Below are 22500 nucleotides of genomic sequence, written 5' to 3'. Positions count from 1 at the left end.
AATAATAATAATAATGATAATAATAATAATAATAATGATAATAAAAATAATAATAATAATAATTATTATTATTATTATTATTATTATTATTATTATTATCATCATCACCATCATCATTCCCCGCCCTTCACTGCGCTAGCGGCAAGTCGATTTAAATGACCCTCATCTTGGTAAAAAAAAAAAAACAACTCTCAAACCTTGGACTTCGCAATTATTATTATTATTATTATTATTATTATTATTATTATTATTATTATTATTATTATTATTATTATTATTATTATTATTATTATTATTATTATTATTATTATTATTATTATTATTATTATTAGTAGTAGTAGTAGTAGTAGTAGTAGTAGTAGTAGTAGTAGTAGTAGTAGTATAGTAGTACAAGTTCAGGGGTAGAGCGAATTAAAAACAGAGAGGAGTTACTACTGCCACTACTACTACTACTACTACTACTACTACTACTACTACTACTACTACTACTACTACTACAACAGCAACTACTACTACTACTACTACTACTACTACTACTACTACTACTACTACTACTACTACTGATTAACATCAACTCCATATTGACGTAATTAAATTTATCTCCTTGTTTAACAGATCACAGAATCTACATTATCATCATCCTCAGTATCCTCAACACCACCACCACCACCATGCCACCAGTTGCAGCAGCACCACCACCACCACCAAAATCACATCATCATCATCATCATCATCATCATCATCATCATCATCATGTCCCGCCATTCACTGCGCTAGCGGCAAGTCGATTTAAATGACCCTCATCTTGGTTAAAAAAAAAAACAACTCTCAAACCTTGGACTTCGCGATTAATTATTATTATTATTATTATTATTATTATTATTATTATTATTATTATTATTATTATTATTATTATTATTATTATTATTATATTATTATTATTATTATTATTATTATTATTATTATCATTATAGAGAAAAAGAGAGGACCAAGGAGTATTTTAGAACCACTGAATCAAGGGAAGCAATCCATGAATTACTAAATATTCGATTTTAGGCCAATTTTTCTGCAGTGATTGCAGCGCCCTCAGGCGGCATGTTTTAAATCGTGGGCCAGGGACTAAATACGCAATCAATTGTTTTCCTTTTGGCCTAGAGACACGCCTATAGACTAGTATGGGGCAGGAAATGTGTATTTATTGGTCGTAGACCAAGTTATTTTAAAAAGTGGCATTTTCCATCATTTTGGTACCGTCAGTACAGACGCGAGTACCTATCAGTAGCAATGACTATAAAAATTGTTGTTTTCTATTTTTGTAGGAAATATTACTCTTACATCAAAGCCCTATCTCCACTGAGTAAAAATCTTTTTGAATTTTGAAAATCCATTAATATATAACAAAGTTATGCAGTTTCAAAGATGCCATTTATCTGGATGACGTCACAAAGATAAAAATAAAAACACGGACAATATGGGACGTTTTTTCTGCGTTTTATTCTGGTTTGTGGCTGTATCTCGTTACGTGGAATTAGATATTAAAACATGGCAATGTTATGGCAACATTATCAAAAAATATGATGAAGACATCATAAGAGTTCTAACTTGTATTGTTTTAGAGCCGTTTGGCTAGGGTCAACTATAATTTTGTTTTAAAATATACATAATATGCAGTGATTACAGCGCCCTCATGCGGCATATTTTAAATCGTGGACCAGACCAGTGGAAGGAGAAATGAGAGGTTAATCAGTAGTAATAGTAGTAGTATTAGTAGGTTGTAGTAGTAGTAGTAATAGTAGTAGTAGTAGTAGTAGTAGTAGTAGTAGTAGTAGTAGTAGTAGTAGTAGTAGTAGTAGTAGTAGTAGTAGTAGTAGTAGTAGTAGTAGTAGTAGTAGTAGTAACTTGAGCTTTTATATAGAGCAATATCCGCTAAACGTGCTCAAAGCGCTTTACAAGTAGTAGTGGCAGTAGTAATTCCTCTCTGTTTTTAATTCGCTCTACCCTCTGAACTTGTAAAAATAATAATAATAATAATAATAATAATAATAATAATAATAATAATAATAATAATAATAATAATAATAATAATCGCGAAGTCCAAGGTTTGAGAGTTTTTGTTTTTTTTACCAAGATGAGGGTCATTTAAATCGACTTGCCGCTAGCGCAGTGAAGGGCGGGACATGATGATGATGATGATGATGATGATGATGATGATGATTAAAGTAATTTAATGTATCTCCTTGTTTAACAGATCACAGACTCTACATTATTATAGCACAGGACATTTTGTCCCCAATACCTCACCTACAAACATAAATCAAATATAGATCTTTTGGGCTTTGTGATCAGCGATAACATGGCATGATTGTTTCTGGGCTGGCATCACCTTCAGGATCATGAAGGTACTCAAGCTCCTGCACAACGACAACGTGACGATCTTCTTCCTGTTCCAAACTCTCGGGAAGTGTATGTAAATGTAACCAAGTTTCAGTTAGAAGCAGAATGTATATACAGAAGGATTACGGGAAGTAAAAGAGGATAGATTATGCTCTTTGATTGGCGACCATTATTTATTTAGAAAATAAGATCCATGACTCTGAGACCAGAAAATCTATTACACAAGTTTGGTACCCATTGAGATTGGAACCAGTTTTTTTGTTGTTTTTTTCACGTGCTCCCTTTTATGATGGTGTAATGGTGATGATGAAGAGATCATATTATGATTATATATTATCTAAATTTAATGTTGGTGAGGGGACACAATGATTGTGAAATGGTCATGCTGTCATGGAAGTTGTTTTTGTTTTGAGTCAATCAAATCAACGCGTAGCCTTCATTAACTTATTGATGGAACGAAATTGACGCCACTCAGGTCTTTGTTATTATTTTTAGCCAGCCATTTTTATGAATATTCAATCAATCTCAATCAGACTATAACACATGGTTTTGTATCTCAATCAGACTATAACACATGGTTTTGTATCTCAATCAGACTATAACACATGGTTTTGTATCTCAATCAGACTATAACACATGGTTTTGTGTGTTGGTACAATATATCCGACTGGCGGATGTTGTGAGCACTTTACCTTGACACACACCATTGATATAATCTGACAGTAGGACTGCGATTACGATTAAGCGATGAATGATAAAGTGGCAGAGATGAAATATATGAAGACGTGGAAACGTCATCGCATTAATTCAATCAATCCTAATACGAATCTGAAGTGCCCACCCACGTCTTATAGTCCGTGTTACTGTTACGATTTAAAAAGCCGTACTTTAAAACTGCGTACACAAGTTTTGTTATTTTCAGTATATTCTTATAATAATAACTAAATAAAATAAAATTCCCTTTATTCATGGGAAATTTGTATCTAGGGTCTATACCAAGGGAAGGCTGGAATAACCCAGGCATCAGCCGCAGTGCAGCGCCGCAAGTCGAGCTAGGGCGAGGTGACTTGCTCAAGGCCACACAGCGCAGCGGCGGTTGATCAAACTCGGTACCTTTCGGGTACGAAGCAAAGACCGCTGAGCCACGCTGCCCAAAAATGGAATAATCTATTCGTTATCAAGTTTCTCCTCCTTTCCGTTATTCATTATTATTCTTTTTTTTTTTTTATTGCATGACAAAAAAAAAAAAAAAGAAAAAAAAAAAAAAAAAAGAAAGAAAACAGGAACTGTGTTTTCAGTCCACCTGTGGACTGAAAACACAGCTGTGTATTCAGTCCAACGGAAATAAAAATATTTTCAAAGGACCAAATATTATCGTCTATACTTACCTTAAACGCTACTGACGACATTGATACTGAGCCTATTATAGGTATCATCAGAAATGGACAGGCATAAAATTTATGGCAATTCAACGGCTTAACGATATCATTATCATTTACAACATTTTATTTACTCTCGGAAAGCCTTGATTGAGAGTTGTTCGAAATCGGGCGCCTGCTGCCAGATAGCCATTGGCCCAGCCAATTTGGCCACACAGAGAATAATGTTTCTCCAATTAATTTAAAATTAACATTAACATTTATATCTATTTTAAATTTCTCCTAGTCCGTTAGAAGTTTTGTGATTAACAAAACCGATGAGTTTTCCAAAATGCTCAGAGTTTTAGTATTGTTTGCTAAAGTAAGGTTCTGTTTGGTCACTTTTCACATCGATCACTGGCCTCGAGCACGGCTGTATATCCTTTTCTTTCAAAATCCTTCATTTTCCTTTGTCTTGTAGTTGTAGGGCTAGTCTATTGTTCATTGTCCATCATATCTTGTAAAACTATAATTTTTTTTTTTTTACTGGTATCCCATTTCTTCCTTTCTACTAGCCCTAAAATGGAGTTCTTAAAAGAATGTAGAGGCATCTTCCTTAACATTAATATCTATCTTACCTAGTCCGTTAGAATTTTTGTGATTATCAAAACCGATGAGTTTTCCAAGGAGATCGGTTTTAGCATTATTTACCCAAGTAAGGTTCTATTTGGTCACTTTTCCCATCGATCAGCACTAGCCTGAGCACGGCTGTGCCTCAGAAAAGAAAAAACAATTGTACGAGTACAAGTTGCTACTTACAAAGCAGTCCTCTCTCTCTCTCTCTCTCTCTCTCTCTCTCTCTCTCTCTCTCTCTCTCTCTCTCCCACACCCCCCCCCCCTCTCTCTCTCTGACGCTCCCTTAAACTATTCAAGAACCTATAACAAGGCAAAGACAGGAAGCATGTTGGAAAACAGACATAGGGGGATAGAAGACACAGTATGTACCTCCCTGCCCACTATGGGAGGTCAGGAACCCCATTTACTTGCCCTGAGAAGTTGAAGGAAACCATGCTTGATTGTGTATATATATAAAGTGGAAGTGGAAGGGATGGCATGAACAGAAAAGTTGGATCGATAAAAAAAAACCCAAACCAAGAGAAAGAGTTTCCTACACCTAAAGAAAATCAGTGTTTCACAGAGTATGCACATTGAATTAAAAAAAACAAAACTATACACACATACATTAATAAAGTCATACCTGTTTGTATGAGTGAAGACATATTTATTTACAAAAAGAATGAAACAGTAGGTACTTGAAACAATATTTTATTTTTATACATGAAACAAGTTCATGTCTGAGCATTATGCGTATCTTGTAACGTACAATAAAAGAGAGAAATGTGTTCAATGTAGCATGTTTAACTCTCAAAATCAATGACTTATTCAATTAATTTTTGATTTTATAAAGAACAAGAAACCTGTCCAACACCATTGTATTTGTTGTTTTTTTTTTTTTTTTTTTTTTTTGTTTTAAAGGGTTTTACGGCACTTGCAACACATTCAGGTCATATCAGCACCAGTAAAAAGGAGGAGAATGGGATAGTAAAAAGTTCTAGAATTACAATTGAAGTAACAAAGAAAAAGGATGACGGAGTGGAATTAGTTCAAATAGGGAACAGACGAATATTCCAAAATCACACTATCAGTTTACTTAAATGTCCTTACCTGACACAAGCACAGGTCCCCACTACGAGGAACACACTAAAATGTTTACAAATCATATAATATGCCAAACAAAAATAATACAATGCAGGAAAGAGACATGATTTACAAGACAAACAATATCACCTCCCAAAACTCTAACTATATATTGATTGTTTCCCTCCCAATCAGGGTCAAGACAAAACCAAGTAATCTCATTCCAAGACAAAGACAGAAAGCATGTTGGAAAACATTGATATAGAGGGATAGAAGACACAGTAGCTACGTGCCTCCCTGCCCACTATGGGAGGTCAGGAACCCCACCCAGTTGTATTTGTTTTCAGAGTAATCATTAATGACTTGGGTTGAGTGGTGTAATGCATAAAATGCCAGACCAGGACAGGCCGGGTTCAGGTTTTATAATATTACTTGTTCATAATAGTAGTTGTAACAGTTATAGTAATAATAATAATAATAATAATAATAATAATGACGATGATGATAATAATAATGTTTATGTTTTTAAGGGTTTTACGACGCTTGCAACACATTACGGTCATATCAGCACCAGTAAAAAGGAAGAAAACGGGATAGTAAAAAGTTCTAGAAATACAATTAAAGCACAAAAGAAAAGGTAAGACAAAGGGGAATTGGTTCAAATAGGTAGGAAACAGATGTAGATTCCAAGAGCACACAGTCAAAGTACTTAGTTTGAGATCACCTAAAAGTCTTATCCAAACACAAGCACATGTCCCAACTAAGAGGAATACACTCAAATGTTTACCAATCATATAATATAATATGCAAACTAAACATAATACAATGCATAACAGAGAGATGATTTACAAGAAAAAAATATCATCTCTCAAAACTATAACTATACATTCGACTGTTTTCCTCCCAGCCAAGGAACTCCGGCAAGGATCGGGACAAAACTAAGTAATCTCATTCCAAGACAATGACAGGAAACAATTGGAAAACGGGTATGGGGGGATAGAAGACACAGCTGTACCTCCCTGCCCACTATGGGAGGTCAGGATCCCCACCCAGTGATAATAATTAATAATAATAATAATAATAATAACAATAATTATAATAATAATGGTATTAAAACTTAATGTCATATAATTTTGTTTATCACATTATTTCATACTCTAATCATCGTTATCTACAAATTCAAATTTGTACCAACATTTTAAAAAATATATGTACAGTGCAACTCCCGGATAAAGAAATCACCCAAGACCTGAAAAATTGTCATTATTCTGGAGTTTTCAAGATGATGGAAAACAGGGAAATCTCGAATGCCACATTCCCTCTGTAATTTATCCGGGCAAGTGTGTAGCTTATTCATTAAACGGCATTTAATAATACAAAGGAACACGTAGCCACATTAAAAATATTTGTTTTTTTCCCCCCTCTTTTATTTTGGCTATTTGTCATCAATAGTAAGGACTTTTCTTTTCTTGATCAGGGTAGATGTCTTCTTCTTGATACATCAGCAGGGTTGTCAGTGACTGGTGATCGGTAAAAAACAAAAAAACTTGAGCTTTTATACAGCGCAATATCCACTAAACGTGTTCAAAGCGCTTTACAAGGGGTCCATGACCAACAGAAACACGTAGAACGAGACATGATGCCTGTTAGGCGATATTACAATTTTTTTCGCACAGAGACAATGCTGTTAACGACCAGGTACTCATTTTACACCTGAGTACAGTGAAAGAATATGAGTAAAGAGCCTTTTCCAAGGACTCAACTATGCGCCAAGCGAGGCTCGAACTCAGGACCTTCCGATCTGAAAGCGAGTGTCATACCACTAGACCACATAGCCGCACTTGTTGGTAATGACTGTACTGTTAATAGCATGGTGGCAACAGCTATAACTATAAAGTGATTTTATTGGTATGTAATCATGTGTAGGCTCGAGTAGGACATCGCATTGATCGGAAAGGAAGCGTGTGTATTGGCCAAGAGTACGAGATGACGCTAATTGGAAACAATGTTGCCTATGCGGATAGATTTTTAAAATCAACCATTGGTGTCAATTGCCGATTATCGATAAACATGGGTTTTACTAAAACATATGTCGCTATTTTGTAGTTTTTACTACTGATAATATAAAGCGAAATAAAATCTGGACCAGGTGTCAATGTCACTATCCAGGGGTGTTGTTATCCAGAAGTTGCACTGTACATATATCACACATACAATATTAGGATCGATGTAAACTCTGCTCGACTGTGAAAACACACATTCACAAACACACAAAAACAACATACTACAAGCTCATTGCTTTATTTTTATTAAATTGTTTTTTCTGACAATTTAATCTAAGTCATTGTATAAATTATTCATAACAATCATCAACTGCTCATATAACAATCATCCATAACCATTTTTAGACAATTCCAAAAATGGTCGCTTAAATATTTCAAATTATACTTTAAAATTAACTGTATGAGTAACTTAACCTAACAAATAAATGAGCACCATTGTTTACCTTGACATCCAATCAAGAACCGAATTTTTATAAAATATTACACTAAAACCAGGTATCCCGATATCTCGGCAGAGCACTCACTTCAGACACAAAGGGACTGAGATCGTCCACCTACCAGTGATTGGGTAACTAGGCCCATTAGAAAGTACTTCACAATAGACTAGTGTCCTATCCAAAGGGTAGCAAGCAACTACTTTTGTCAGCTTCGCGAAAGAGAAACCGAGATAAAAAATTAGCTTCATGGGCCTCACGGCTTTGAATGGCCAAAACAAAAACAGCTCTTGCGGATTCTTCTATTATCATTTTCAAGATATACATCACTTCCTATGCTCATTTTCCACACTTTAGTCGAGCTGTTTTAAGTGATTTGTCACTTGTACAAAGGCACAATACCAATCCTAGCATTAACTCACTCAACCCTAACACCGACTATATCCGTTGTTTACCCAGGTTACATTTACACCATGCCTATTTATTACATATTTCTGAGACAAATTATAGGCGTAGTATCAAAGCTAATGTTTTTAGTTTTTACAGGTCAATGATAGTTGAATAAATCTATCTATGTACAAGCTCATTTTTAATACAGTCCACTGCGGATAATCGCAACTCGGTTAATCGCAACATTTCCCAAGAAACGGAATTAATTCTATATATAAAAGTCACTGATTAATTGCAACAAACTTCAATTAATCGCAACAAATGTTCGTCCTAAAAAGTGGTAAATTCAATAAATCAATCAAACAAAATATCATGATTTAATTTCATCATGGAAGAAATCGTGACAGGTTGAAAAATTGAGAGTGAGCGGGATTTAATGCTAATGTAGTGTGTCACCATTCTATTTCAGACAAAAGAGGGCATGGCTTTTTGATGTCATCTGTGGCCATTAAATAGGAGGCGAGGGGGATGGGCATAGATTTTACAACAGGTAGACAATGACAGTTGTAAAGAGAGACTGAGCGTTATCCTGTGCATTGTGACAAACGAGTTTGGTATAGGCTTATCGTCTCTCTTCACGGCTAATCTCTTTGACCCTTACAAATGTTGAGAACAAAAGATTGAATGTGAATCAAATCTGATTAAGATGTCGGCTTGCACCAATGCTTCTTTTGCTTGTGAAAATGAATACAGGGATGCCATATTATAGCTTTGTTTCAATCAAATTGCTATGTCTGTGGTGGACTAAGAACTTTGTTTACAAAGATTTGTTTGAGTTTAGCATCTATTTGTGTAAAATGTTGCAATCGCGGACAGGAAACTCAACTTCGGTTAATTGCAACTCCGGTTAATGGCAACATTCCCGCTGATCCCAAGGTGTTGCGATTATCCTGAGTGGACTGTACAATTTTATTTCCAATTTTGAAAAGTAGCAAAAATCTCTAGGATTGAGAGAGTTAAATAAATTAAGTTAAAAAGATGAAAGTTAATATTATCAATATTGTTCCACTGAATCTTTGATGGCTAAAAGTTTTTTAAGGAATCCATAAAGATGGAAGTATGTTGAGCCATAATATGGACTATGGGAAGGATGTGGCAGAACCTCCCAATTATGGCTTTGAATCCAATCTTTATCCGTATTAGGGGGGGGGGGGGGTGTTGTCTTGTCTTAGAGCGACTTCTTTGTTCAATCAGCCTAGCCTCTCTCATCATACTGTTTTTTCTTTGCGAGCTGCATCAACTGTTTGCCAGGAGAAAGACTACCAATTTTGTGGCCAAGATACTTTAACCATCAATTTCCATGCTTAAAATGCGTTGCATCCTACTTCAGTCTGGAGGTGGTTTATTGACGTTTATATGTCATTTAGTCAATCTTTGTATCAGATGCCATGTGATGGTCCCATGTCTCATTATGGTTATGCATTCCAGAAAGTTTTTAAAACATTAAAGTGGCAAAAGCTTTGACCAAGACAAAGACTTTATCTAACAAGTAGGCCCCTACCCATAACTCGATACCATCCCCAAAACAGAAGTGTTGCATTTATCTTTGATTATTAAACTGGATGAAAGTGCAATGCTTCATCCACTCGACCATCTCACCCTCATAATTCACATTTGAAATTTGATATTCAGCCTCTGGTTCACCTTGTCTGTGATACCAGAAATGCAGCAATAGGTTCCAAATAGCAAGCACGACAATGCTTCCACATTCCACACATTAGAACCAAAGCCACGCTGACAGATGTGGACAATCATTATAATTATAATCACATTTGCTTCATTTAGGTAGATGGGTAAAACGTCAGTGCATCCTACAAGCTCTGAACATAAACACTTGTGATAAGACAAATACTGGGGCGAACACTTCAGAGCAAGTCAAACCTCCGTTTTCAAGTTTCTGACACAATAGGAGCTTGAAGGTGAAAATCAGAGCGATGACAGACAATGAATTTGATAATCTCAAGCATGCCTGTGTATGAATAAAAGAAATAAAGAAAAAAAAAATTACAGTTACATTCTTATATAGTCATTTTGTAAAAATCCAGAATGATACAAAATAAGTTAACACTTAAAAAGCAAATTGTTAATATTAATCCTGTAATTTATCCTGTATCATCGACTTCAAACAAACATTTCAAAATGCTTTGAAGACAATAAATGTGACCAGCTGTATCAATCAGGAATTATGTTGGAATGAACTAGATGATGAAAATTAAGTTTAGGGTCTAAATAATCTGAATTAGAAAATCTAAATTCTTTTATGTTTAGGAAACAAAACTCACTCTCCTCAATTAAGATATTCGTCAAATGTAATTTTAAGCATCAGGTTCAATTTGTCGTCATCATTATTTTGATTTTGATACAATTGATCCCAAATCAATGTTGTGATAGCGAAGAACGCAAAGAATTCCATACACTGCACATAAAACAAATAAAGATGCCCTGAAACAAACGTATAAGAAAAGACTGTTGCTCAGAGTCATAATAGAAAGACAACTGAGTTTCTAAGGACACAAGACTGTGTGAAAGGGAAGGCATGAGTTTGTGGCGGTAAGCGGTAAATCCAAGGTAAAGGGTCTAGGAGAAGACAACGAAGAACATTGCTGACACAACTGAAGGACTTCATGGGAAAGTCACCTGGTAAACTAACAGAAGAGATCGGAGGAGAGATATAACCCATGAAGCCTTCGGAGCCTGGGGCAGGTATGCAACTTGAAAGAGAAGATCACAACTTAAGATAGTAGCAAGTTTAAACAAGGCCGTTTTGCTGTTTTTTGTTGCTGTAAAAAAAAATATTATGACACCATATTTTGTTCATAAATTGGCTTTGGTTAACAACCCCTCATTATCTGGGGGGGGGGGGGGGGGGAGGCAACACAGAGAGAGTGTAGTTAATGTTGATAAAATGAGATGAAAATTAAGACATTCTCAGAACACTACAAAGACAAATGTAATACTAAATTCATAGAAACCTCCCCTTCCCCCCCCCCCCCCCCCCCCCCCCCCGCAACCTCTCCTAAACACCTGGCATAATTAATTAAACTGTTCCTAAATTTCATGACATCAAACTACAGCCATGAAAGCCGATATACCGCTCAAGCCGATGGCATAAGCATCAAATTCTTTTCTATTTTGTTTTATCATTTGAATTTTTTTAATGGTCACTTTTGCCAAAATCAAAGTCTCGAGAAAAAAATATGTATCAACTTAGAATGCAAAATTTTAAATATTTGCGAGTTTCACATGAAAATGTTCATTTCATTGCAAGTCACAGCTATAAAGGCAAAGTTTAACCTAGTTTGTGAAGCATTAACATTAAAAGGACTATAAAAAATATACTGTTATCCTTAGGTTTAGGATAGAACATTGGTGATATCAATATTTCCACCAATCATTGCCGACTGAGAGTATTCTTAAGACCTACCTGACTATACCCAGTTTTAAAATGGTCCATTTTATTTAGAGTTAGAGTCAGTTGCTCAGCAAATTAAACTTTCAAGGCCTCTATAGTGAAAAAGAGCATCAGCAGAATACATTCTCATATTCCATTCAACAAGGAAAACACATGCTACAATTCTCACTACATTTTGTTTATTTGTTTTTGACATTCCTCTGTTTATTGTATTGCTGATGAAGGGTATGCACCTAAAACGTCCATTGTTTGAACTGTTTCAATCTAAAGGCTTTCCATTTTCATCTTTATGTTTTTTTATATTCAGCAGAATACTTAACCTGCAAATTAATTGTTGTTCCTCCTTGATTCCATCATAATTTTGATTAGGAAACTAACATGGCAAAAAGTTTATCCAGAAAAGGCTAAAATATTTTCTGCACTTACCTGCTTCAACTCATATTCTCTATACTGTCTGACAAATATAATAACGCATAGATATGCATTCAAGCCATCACAGATAAAGAGTGGGGAGAATATGACTGGCCAAGATACAGTAAGATCTCCTTCAATTTTTGTTGCAACCAAAGGTGAGAAGATGAGAACTGATATAAGATGAAGCATTAACTCCAAAGCTGTCATACGTGTCCATTGAACCACTTCCTTCAACCGTAACAACATTGTAAACTGCAAAGTTAAACACATAAGAACATTATCTTTATATTATATATATATAAGGATTAATCCGGCAATAGGTCGACTCCATTAAAAAATCCCTAAGATGACCAGTGCTATATTTGTTACGTTTGGAAATATTTTAGATGTAAAATAATTTTTGTGCTATATTTTATGCTTTCAAGAAGGCTGTAGGGTTTGAATCCGACATATAAAACCCCCAAAGATAAATGTTTTTTAGTGGTTGCCATAAATTTTCTAAGGATTTGAACGCTCTTACTGCGACCATGGGAGGGGTCAACTTAAGGTAGCATTTTCATGTATCAAAATTTGAGGCCTTAAGTCGACAATCAAAATTATATGAATTTTTTGCATATTGTGAGATACGGTTGCCACAAGGTACTTATTCAATGTTTATAATCAAAATGGGAATAAAAATCACGGAGAAATTAATTTTCACATACTATTATATAGGATGAAATATGGCTCAGTGACTTTTGATCCGAAGGTCGGGAGTTCGAATCTCAGTAAGAGCTTGCCGGATTTTTTCCTCCCGATTTTTCGAAGGCTTGCCCCCAACAACATAATCATGTGTAAAACGAGTCCCAGGTCAATAACAGCTTTGTATTTGTACACTACCTTCAATTGTGAAACGCCTAACGTCTTACAGGCGGGTGCCTTGTCCCATGTGTTTTGTTTGCTGTTGATCTGGGACCCCTTGTGAAGTGCTTTGAGCAGCACCTCGGTAGGTGGATATAGCACTATATAAATGATCTCATTTCTTTTAGTATGTATAGTCTGTCACGACCCAGGATTTTCTATCGCCCTTGGTGTACAACAGTACCCAGTACGAAGATAGAAAGTGATCCTGACACTGATAGTATTTAAAGTCAGTTAATGCATACTAGTGGGGGACAGAAACCAGACAAGAGAGAAGGGGCAGACGATAGAATTCACAAAATTAATTGAAGATATAGGAATAAAGGAGTAGACCACTTCAGAGAAGCTGCCAACAGCTCATTTTGAAAAAAGGTAGTGCTTGTACACGTTAATCCACTAGTGGAGGGAGGGAATATGATGCCGTTTATTAGGACACTGGGTAGGCACAACTGCTACTCTGCCTAGTATTCAACATAACATGCTCTTTTACTTTTAGGGCAGCTTCATCATCAGTTTGTATCAATCATACTCATACAAAGATTATAATTTGTTCCATAATTCACAACATATACTTGGCAAAACAAAAAAAAAATACGCGCACAATCAGTCATTGTGTTTAATCCATTTTAAACAAATATCTTTAAAATTACAATAAATATTAGGATCTTTGTATTATTTAGTCTGGAAATTTCATTTTCGAGTTTTATAGCACAAATTGCATTATAATCATATAACCAGACCTCTCATCTTTTAAATTTAATAATGTGTTTGGTCTCCTTTGGCATGAATGACATGTTCTATCTTGCTGTTCATTGACCTTATTAAGTTTATACTTCAGTTGGATGAATCTTCATCCATTCTTTCACCAATATTTCCTTACATTTTTGTGGTGATGGGGGCCCTTACTTGTCTTGCAACAACATCCCACAAACTTTTCAATGGAGTTAAGATCGAGTGATCAGGCTGGTATAGAAGAAGTTGTATGTTGTGTTTTACGAGAGTATCCTGACATACTCTAGCAATATGACAATCATCAACGAGCTTGAAACGCCATCAATAGCCACCAAAGCATTCGCAACTCTCAGATGAAGCGCATCTGAAATCACCTATAATTGGGTGCATTATGCGCAGAACTCGAAAATGGAAATTCCAAACCAGGATCAACATATCACTTCATAACTCATGAGCTAGTTATAAAAATATGAAAATCCATGTGGTTTAATTTGGCAACCACCAGCAAAATCTTAGTTATGTTGTAAGCTGTTTTTATGCAATTTAAAATCGAATTTAGTTGTGCGTTATTTTATTTTTTGCCAAGTATACAATGCTTTGAGATAAAGTCAATGAAGAGGAATAAAAATATTTAGTAACATAGACATTTTATTGAATAAAATTAAATGACAAATGTGTTATGGTACTATCAAGCATTTTGCATAGCAGTCAAGTTTCAGAAATCAAGCTAGCTTACCTGATCACCTATCAGTGGTCTTTGTCAAAAATACTGACCATTGTCAATCATAATACATTAATGATAGTGTATCATGAAATGAACTTTTTTTCTTTAATGTGAAGATACTGAACAAAAAATGTCCATGTACAAAATTCCTCTACACAGATATTGAACAACTATAAGCAAAAAAACAAAAAAACACTCAATCATTTGTTTCAGGCTCTACACAGCCTTAACTACTGCATCAAGAATAACTGAATAAAGCTTGATGGCTTTAAAAACTTGTCTTGGACTAACTTAAAATTCATTATAGAAAAGCCATTCAAAACTATGTGCGCCTATGTGCTAAGAACCTTTAAAGTTAGTAATTCATCTATGCAAAAGTCTGGATTCCCTATATTCAATCATTATCTGGGTGATAGGTGTCAGGACACTAATCACACCCGGGCATGACAAAAATAGATAACAAACATACACAATATTTGTTCAACTTTTAAAAATCATAAGAGTAAGAGATTAATGGTAAAGTAGATACTGAGGAAAATATCAAAAGCAATGGTGAATACCTAAGATGGGTGTGTAATGAAATCAAACATCAAATATTTTCTGGACTCTAGTTTGTTCTTTTGATCTTCCACAGTTCTGTCATACTCTGACAAAAAAGGTCATTTTAACAAATTTGGCCAGAAAACTTGTCCTTCAAATATTGATCAAAATGACCCTCATCGTGTCAAAAACTCTTAAACCTGAGACTTCCTTGCGGTTTTAAGTTTGAGAGTTTTAATTAAGATGAAGTCTCAGGTTTTATAGTTTTTGACAAGATGAGGGTCAAATTATTCGATTGATATTTGAAGAACGAGTTTTCTGGCCAAAATTTAAGTATTTTTTACAGAGTACAGAAGAGTTGAAGAGATGCAAACATTAAGAATACCTTGGGATTGAGATCCATTTATATCGTTCTATGTGTATTCACACAACCAATGACCAGTACAATGTAGTAATAATAATAATATAGTATAGTGCAGTGGAATGCTAGTACAGGTACTATAATACAGTATTATAATATTTATCATGTGTGGCCAACTTTCATAACCAGCCCAGTTTATATGGACATTTTTCACTCTCTGATTTTAGCCAGTTTTTGTCTTAATGTGAGGATAGTTTTAATGTGGTGGATAGCGACATTTTGGTTGACAGTTCAATTGATTCTATTATCAGAGGTAGATGATGCTGGCGGTGGTGATGGCAACAAAATACATTATGCTGGTGGTTTAGGGTTGGTAGTAGTACTGATGCTGCTGAAAATTATGGTGATACTGTGGTCGGGCTAATACTTGTGACATATTCGGAAAAAACCCTGACACGTTTCATTTTTAAAAATTTGGCCAGAAAACTCGTACTTTAAATATCGATCATTTATAATGACCCTGTTCAATCCAACACCAGGTTCGGAGTTTTTGATGTGATGAGAACACGTTTTCTGGCCAAAATTTTAATAATGTGTGTGTGTGTTATTTTTTTTTTAAGACAGCAGTGTGATTGTGTTCTTAACGATTGGTTTAGTGTGTGGGTTGGGGCAGTGGTGGTGATGGTGACGATACTAGTTGTACTGGGGACATGGGTGATGGTGGTGGTCACGATAAAGACGACAGTGGGCGTCAATAACAGTGAGGTTAAATGATCGGGTACACCACATTGTGAATTTAAAGTATATTAGAACAAATATTATATGTCCTTCAATCTTCATTTGATAATGCCTGATGTCAATGACTCTCTACTAGAACAACTATATTCATGGCATCACCATTTAAAACATATAATAATCGCCATCTTCAAACTTACTCATGATGAAGTTTATTATTTTTAAGTAATCATACCACAATTTATAAGCAAATAATCTATGACTAACATTTCGCAGTAATTAAATTAAAAATTGCGTATGCCAATCACTGGTACTCAGTCGAGCCACTCTACAAAACTAAAATTTGTGTTATAATAATCGCATGACCTGGCAATTTTAACAGTTAATGGAGCTGTGGTTGGAATTTACAATTCTTTTTATTCTATATCTGTGGGTATATCATATGACATGTAACAGTGGAGAGAAAATGAGGAAAAGGACAATGGTATATCACTTATTACGTTTGTTCGCCAACAGTGACTTCAACCTCGTTGACCCCTGGTCTGGCACTGTGCGGCGTGATGAATCACGCAGGTAGCATGAAAATTAAAAGGAACGATATGTGGTAAAACGAACAGCCGTGTGTCAAGCATTTGAGTCCATTCTCCAATACAATCAAGGAGTTGGGTAGTGCAAGAGCGTCCACTAAGAAACCCATGCTGGTTATATGACAAAAAGGGGTTCATAAAGTTAATTATGGCTTCTCTAAGACAAGATTCCATTTGCTTGCAGATTACTGAGGTCAGGCTTACTGGTCTGTAATTAGATTGGTCTGATTCTGATTTTTTACCTTTCTTGTAATTAGGACATACTTGAGCATTTTTCCATTCGATTGGGAGTGTCTGTTCAGCAAGTGACTTATTAAAAAGTAATGTCAAGGGCTTGGAAAGTTCATTACATGCCTCTCTCAGTAATTTAGGGTGGATCTTGTCTGGCCCCATTGCTTTAGAGGGGTTTATCTTTTTTAGGTTTTCTAGGACCTGCTTTTCAGTGATAATGGTGTCTTCAAAAAACTCATCAATGCCACTCCGCTCAAAGTTATAAAAGTTTGAGAGATCTCTCGTGAATACTTTAGCAAAAGTCGTTTTCAGAGTCACTGCTAGCTGTGGAACCATCGTTCCTTTCAAGGTCTTAGAACTCTTAGATTTTAGTTTAGAGTTTGCATATTTGTTATACTTATATTGTTATGGAGCTAAGTACGGTCAGATGAAGACCAAACTGAAACATTCTAATTCTAAACGGAAATAGACATTTATAACAAAACTCGGTGCTAAATCAAAGACATTTTTAGTTTTACAATGAATACGCTTAGGTAGTCTCACTAAATTTTCAAAGTTGTCAAATCATTCTGAAAATGGTTTCATTGGATTCCTTGCACAAAAACAATCAAAATTCATATAGGTTTTATGATTGTGGCACTTATAGTTTTTGAGATATGGTCCAAACAGTGAGGGGAAACTGATACATATCACAAAGAGAAAAAGTGGATCAAAAATTGTGTCCAAAACTACACCTTTTTATTTAAACAAGGGATCTGTTCAATAGAAAAGAAAATATTTTTTTAAAAGCTCACATGCCTAGAAAAAAAAGATTAAAATGCTAGAAGTTGTCGACTTTTCTAAATGTACAAAAATGGATATCCTGGCTCATGGAGTTTAACCCGGCTTCTATAGCATGAATGGATTTGGTGGAAAGTACTTTGTGATGGATTAATGTCCTATCCAACAGGTAGCAAGCAATTTAACAGACCTTGCTACCCATTCACAGCTGGGTAGTCAGGGGGATCAAAAAAATATCTCGATTGCACCCGGGATGGATCTCAGTCTCAGTCCCTTTGCATGTGAAGTGAGTGCTCTACTTAATAAGGAACATTCTGAGCTCAAATCCCTTCTTCAGCAAATAACAATAATAATACTTTTTTTTTACTTCTAATGTACAAAAATGAATATAACAACCTCAAAGAAGAATAAAATACTTAATACGGAACGTTCCGGGCTCAAATCCCTTCTTCAGCAAATAACAATAATAATACTTTTTTTTTACTTCTAATGTACAAAAATGAATATAACAACCTCAAAGAAGAATAAAATACTTAATACGGAACGTTCCGGGCTCAAATCCCTTCTTCAGCCAATAATAATACTTATTTTTCTTGTACAAAAATGAATATAATAACTTCCAAAAAGAACAAAATACCAAACACAGAAAGTTTTGGGCTCAAACCTCCTCTTCAGCGAATAACAATTATATTACATTTTATTAATGTCGAAAGCAGAAAGCTCTTGATTTTTCAGAATGGTTTCAGGATACTTCTTTTGCACTCGTTGAAAAACAAATGAACCAAAAAAACTCATGCATCATCTGGTGAGGCATATCTGGATTGAATGAGTATTTTGCCACTAATGACCACACCTGACAGGCTGTCTTGGACACCAAGCCTTAACTGGTCTGTGGGGAGAAAAAGAGATTTTAAAATAAATTATATAAAGATGGTAAAATTAGCTTTGTTCTGTTGATTTTTATCTCTAAATACATCTTTGAATTACTTTACTAAAACAAAAAAGCAAATGTAATGCTTTAATTCTGTAATAACTAAATAAGAATTTTACAAATTCATTTGTTTGTAAAACCTTGCAATTTTATATTCATTTTACAACGATAAATTTATTGCTATACCTTTCCTTACAAATATGTAGGCTTAATCTAAATGCTATTTATGATATTTACCATTCTTTCATTTCTTTAAAAATTCTGATGACCATATAAATTTACTTTTACTCTTAATGCTTTGTGATATTCTTGCAAATATTAATTGGATTTTTATCATGTACCTTACGTCTGTACAAAGAATTTCCAAAAAGATAGAACAAAGTATTATTATTTTTATTACCATCATCATTATTATTATTATTATTATTATTATTATTATTATTATTATTATTACTAGTAAAAAGCCCGCAATTTCGCGGGGGAAAGAACTATTTTCATTCGATATTGCCAGAATCATTTTCTTGATTAGCTTGATTACGATTAGATGCACATTTTAATCGATGTGCTTGTCGTCGCTGCCATGCTTTATTCGGCATGATTTTAGTTTATCAGTCAGTTGATATCAATATAAATAAGTCGCAAGTCTTTACCACGCTTTACTTGTGAGTGCTTTGCACTACCTTCAATACTTCACAAATTAAAATGGCGGCCGAGAATCAAAACAATGGTCAAATTAGGAAATTTTAAACTTTCACAAATCTATCAAGGTTTGTTCTAGAGTTTATAAAACGCTTTTATATGATGACAAATTGAATAAATAAACGCCTGACAAAAGATCAACGGTGAAAATACAAATTGAATGAATACTGGGGATGAAGGAGCTTTTGGAATGTCTCCCCTTTACTTATGTGAGGTCAAAGGAAAATCTGAAACGGACGCGAAAAATATCAAGTCCCCGAATCTGTCTACTTTTGGTTTGTTCGGGCTAGAAGCTAGACAGAACCAATTGACAGTTTGCCGAAATGTTTAACTAAATATTTCCCAGGGCAATAATAATCACAAAAAAATCACATCGATGGCATAAAAACGACAGTAATATCAGCAGTAATATTAGTTGATGTTGTTAATCGGTGAAACTTGTTTAAAATTTCTGTAAATCCGAATACCGTCATGTGATCAAGTGAATTATATCACTATGAATGCCACGATTTGCTGAAAAATGCCAATCTGACAGTTCCTAGCAAACACACCCCCTTCCTCCCCTTGCTCAGGAATTTCTCTACTTGATGGACACCCCCCCCCTTTTTTTTTTCTTCCACGCAACCACATTCCAAAACACACACACACACACATGTATACACCACACACACACACACACACACATACATACACACGCACACACATAAACATACACGCAATGAGAACACACTAATACATAACAACACTGATCACCGCTAAATCAACACAACGGAAGTAAGGACTCTACTGGACAGATAGAGTTGTTAGTGTCTTCGGTAAATTTTTTATGATATCTGTTTGACTTAACGAACTTTCAAACTGACTTTAAATTATAAAAGGAAATCAAGTTATCTGTTTATCTATCTGTAAAAAATACATTTCTAATTTTCAAATCTTTCAGTAGAGTTGTGCGCCGTATCAATTTTTTTATTGACTCAAATAAGCACAATGTTCTCCACAAGGCTATATTTTTTAAAGAAAGGATTATACTGTGCATCTCTAGAGGATTTAATATAAAATGCTTCATGAATAACCATAATACCCTGTCATTGGTACAATGGTAAACCAATGGATAATACTTTTAACATGGATTGTGTCAGTTTGTGGGGCTGATCATTTGAGAAAAAAATCTTCATGAATGTGCTCGACTTTTCTTTTAAAAAAGAGAAGAAAAAAAAGATATTTTAATTTTGAGACAACTCACCTCTTGATTCTTTGCAGCTAAAGCTATATATATAGAAAGAGTTTGATGTTGCCCTTGTTGACGATATCAAATACACCTGAATGATGACAAAGCCAAACAACTATTAAATAGCACTTTTTATAAATCACAAATGTTAATTCCACAACCAATTATAATGGATGCAACAAGACCTTGCGGTACAGTGGGGGGGGGGGGGGGGGGGGGGGGTAAAAAGAAAAAGTATGAAATACCATTAGATTTTTAAAAAAGGGTGGAGGGTGTATAAATTAAAGTATCCTACCTTCAATATCCAATCAAAGTTAAAACGAATACCAGCAGGTAGAATCTACAGACTTAACTCTCAGACCAATCTGTATGGAAAACAATTAAGATGGTCATTCAAAAGAAGGAAAAAATACTGAGATGTTGCTTGAAAAGCACGATTGATAGTTCATAATCAGAGGTTTTATCATGTAAGGGCAAACCTGAAAGAATCACTGACTGATGTTAACAAAAGAAGTCTATCTACTACATCTATCAATGACAAAGCTCAGACTGCCATCTCACTGACTAGAAATTAGACAACGATGTCTGATCTTTATGGGTCACACTTTAGACTGGTATTTTGTACTGTCACCTTGTGTATCAGAATAAAAATACAGATTGTATGGGTAGAATTTGATATGTTAAAAGCAGAAAATAAGAATGACAAATACATAGAGTTAAAGCAAAAAAAGAAAAATAATACAAACGATGCAATCTGCTCCCCCCCCCCCCCCCTCCAGAAATAGAAGATGGGCAGGTGGGAGGGGTGTGTAATAAATTAAAATATCCTACCTTCAATGCCCTATCGAGTTAATGCACAGGATTGCAGCAAATTCCACAACAAGAATCTACTTAGTCCATTCACACACTAAACAAACTGTATGAAAAACAATTAAAGATGAGGTGTACAAAACAGAAAAAGAAAGTAAATGCTACTAAAAACATTTTTTTCCTTTATATTATTTACAATTATTAGAGAAAAACTGATTTTTCTGAATGCAATACTTGGTAAATATAAAAGTACAAAAATAAGATTATTTTTAAACTTCACTGAAACTGAAACCTCATTTCTAGAGCTGAAATAAAAAAAATTACAAGGGCACATAAAAATTGTAGGGTCGGTCAATTCAATTGACACCTCATACACACACTGTTCAAATGTTAAACAAAAGAAAAATTATCACTTCATAGATGTGAATTAAGAAATATTATGAAATAAAACCAAAAAAATCGTCCCTTACTTCCATTACATTTTTTGAGCTGGAATAACAAAAATTACTCGAGGGCACATAAAAAATTCTAGGGTCGGCCAATTCAATTGAAACCTCGTACACACACTGTTCAAATGTTAAACAAATGGAAAATTATCACTTCATAGATGTGAATTAAGAAATATTATTACATTATTAAATAAAACAAAAAATCGTCCCTCACTTCCATTAACTTCATTACATTTTTTAGAGCTAGAATTAAAAATATTACGAGGGCACATTAAAAATTCGAGGGGCGGCCATTTCAATTGAAACCTCGTACACACACTGTTCAAATGTTAAACAAACGGAAAATTTTCACTTCATAATGTGAATTAAGAAATATTATAAATTATTACATTATTAAATAAAACCAAAAAAATGTCCCTTACCTCAATCAATTTTCATGAGATTTTTAGAGCTGGAACAAAAAAATCGTACGATATCGAATTCTCCACCAATTCCCTCGATTGAAATAGCAGACGACAGAAACATTGTTTGGGCAACGGGTGACCCGGATGTTGAGGCCATAGTCATAGC

General features: G+C 34.6%; 1 protein-coding gene across 4 annotated transcripts in view; it reads right to left on the bottom strand.

The window, feature by feature from the left end:
• Positions 1-5013: 5013 nt before the first annotated feature.
• Positions 5014-22500, bottom strand: part of LOC144971511 (transmembrane protein 203-like) — a 21475-nt gene continuing 3988 nt past the window's right edge. For 2 of the 4 annotated variants that reach the window (XM_078912489.1, XM_078912490.1), the window contains exons 2-3: positions 12236-12475; positions 5014-10366 (exon numbers count right to left, since the gene is read on the bottom strand). In XM_078912489.1, the coding sequence (XP_078768615.1) occupies positions 10199-10366; positions 12236-12469 (402 nt within the window). In that variant the 5' untranslated portion in view covers positions 12470-12475 and the 3' untranslated portion in view covers positions 5014-10198. Of the gene's footprint in view, positions 10367-12235; positions 12476-15139; positions 18703-20966; positions 21037-21502; positions 21588-22500 lie in introns of all 4 variants that reach the window. The other 2 variants (XM_078912487.1, XM_078912488.1) reach the window with 2 other exon arrangements.

Source organism: Berghia stephanieae, chromosome 4 (assembly GCF_034508935.2).
Source record: "Berghia stephanieae isolate SIO BIC M18660-M18661 chromosome 4, UCSD_Bste_1.3, whole genome shotgun sequence".
Taxonomy (NCBI): Eukaryota; Metazoa; Mollusca; class Gastropoda; order Nudibranchia; family Aeolidiidae; genus Berghia; species Berghia stephanieae.
This window is presented reverse-complemented; position numbering and strand designations above follow the sequence as displayed.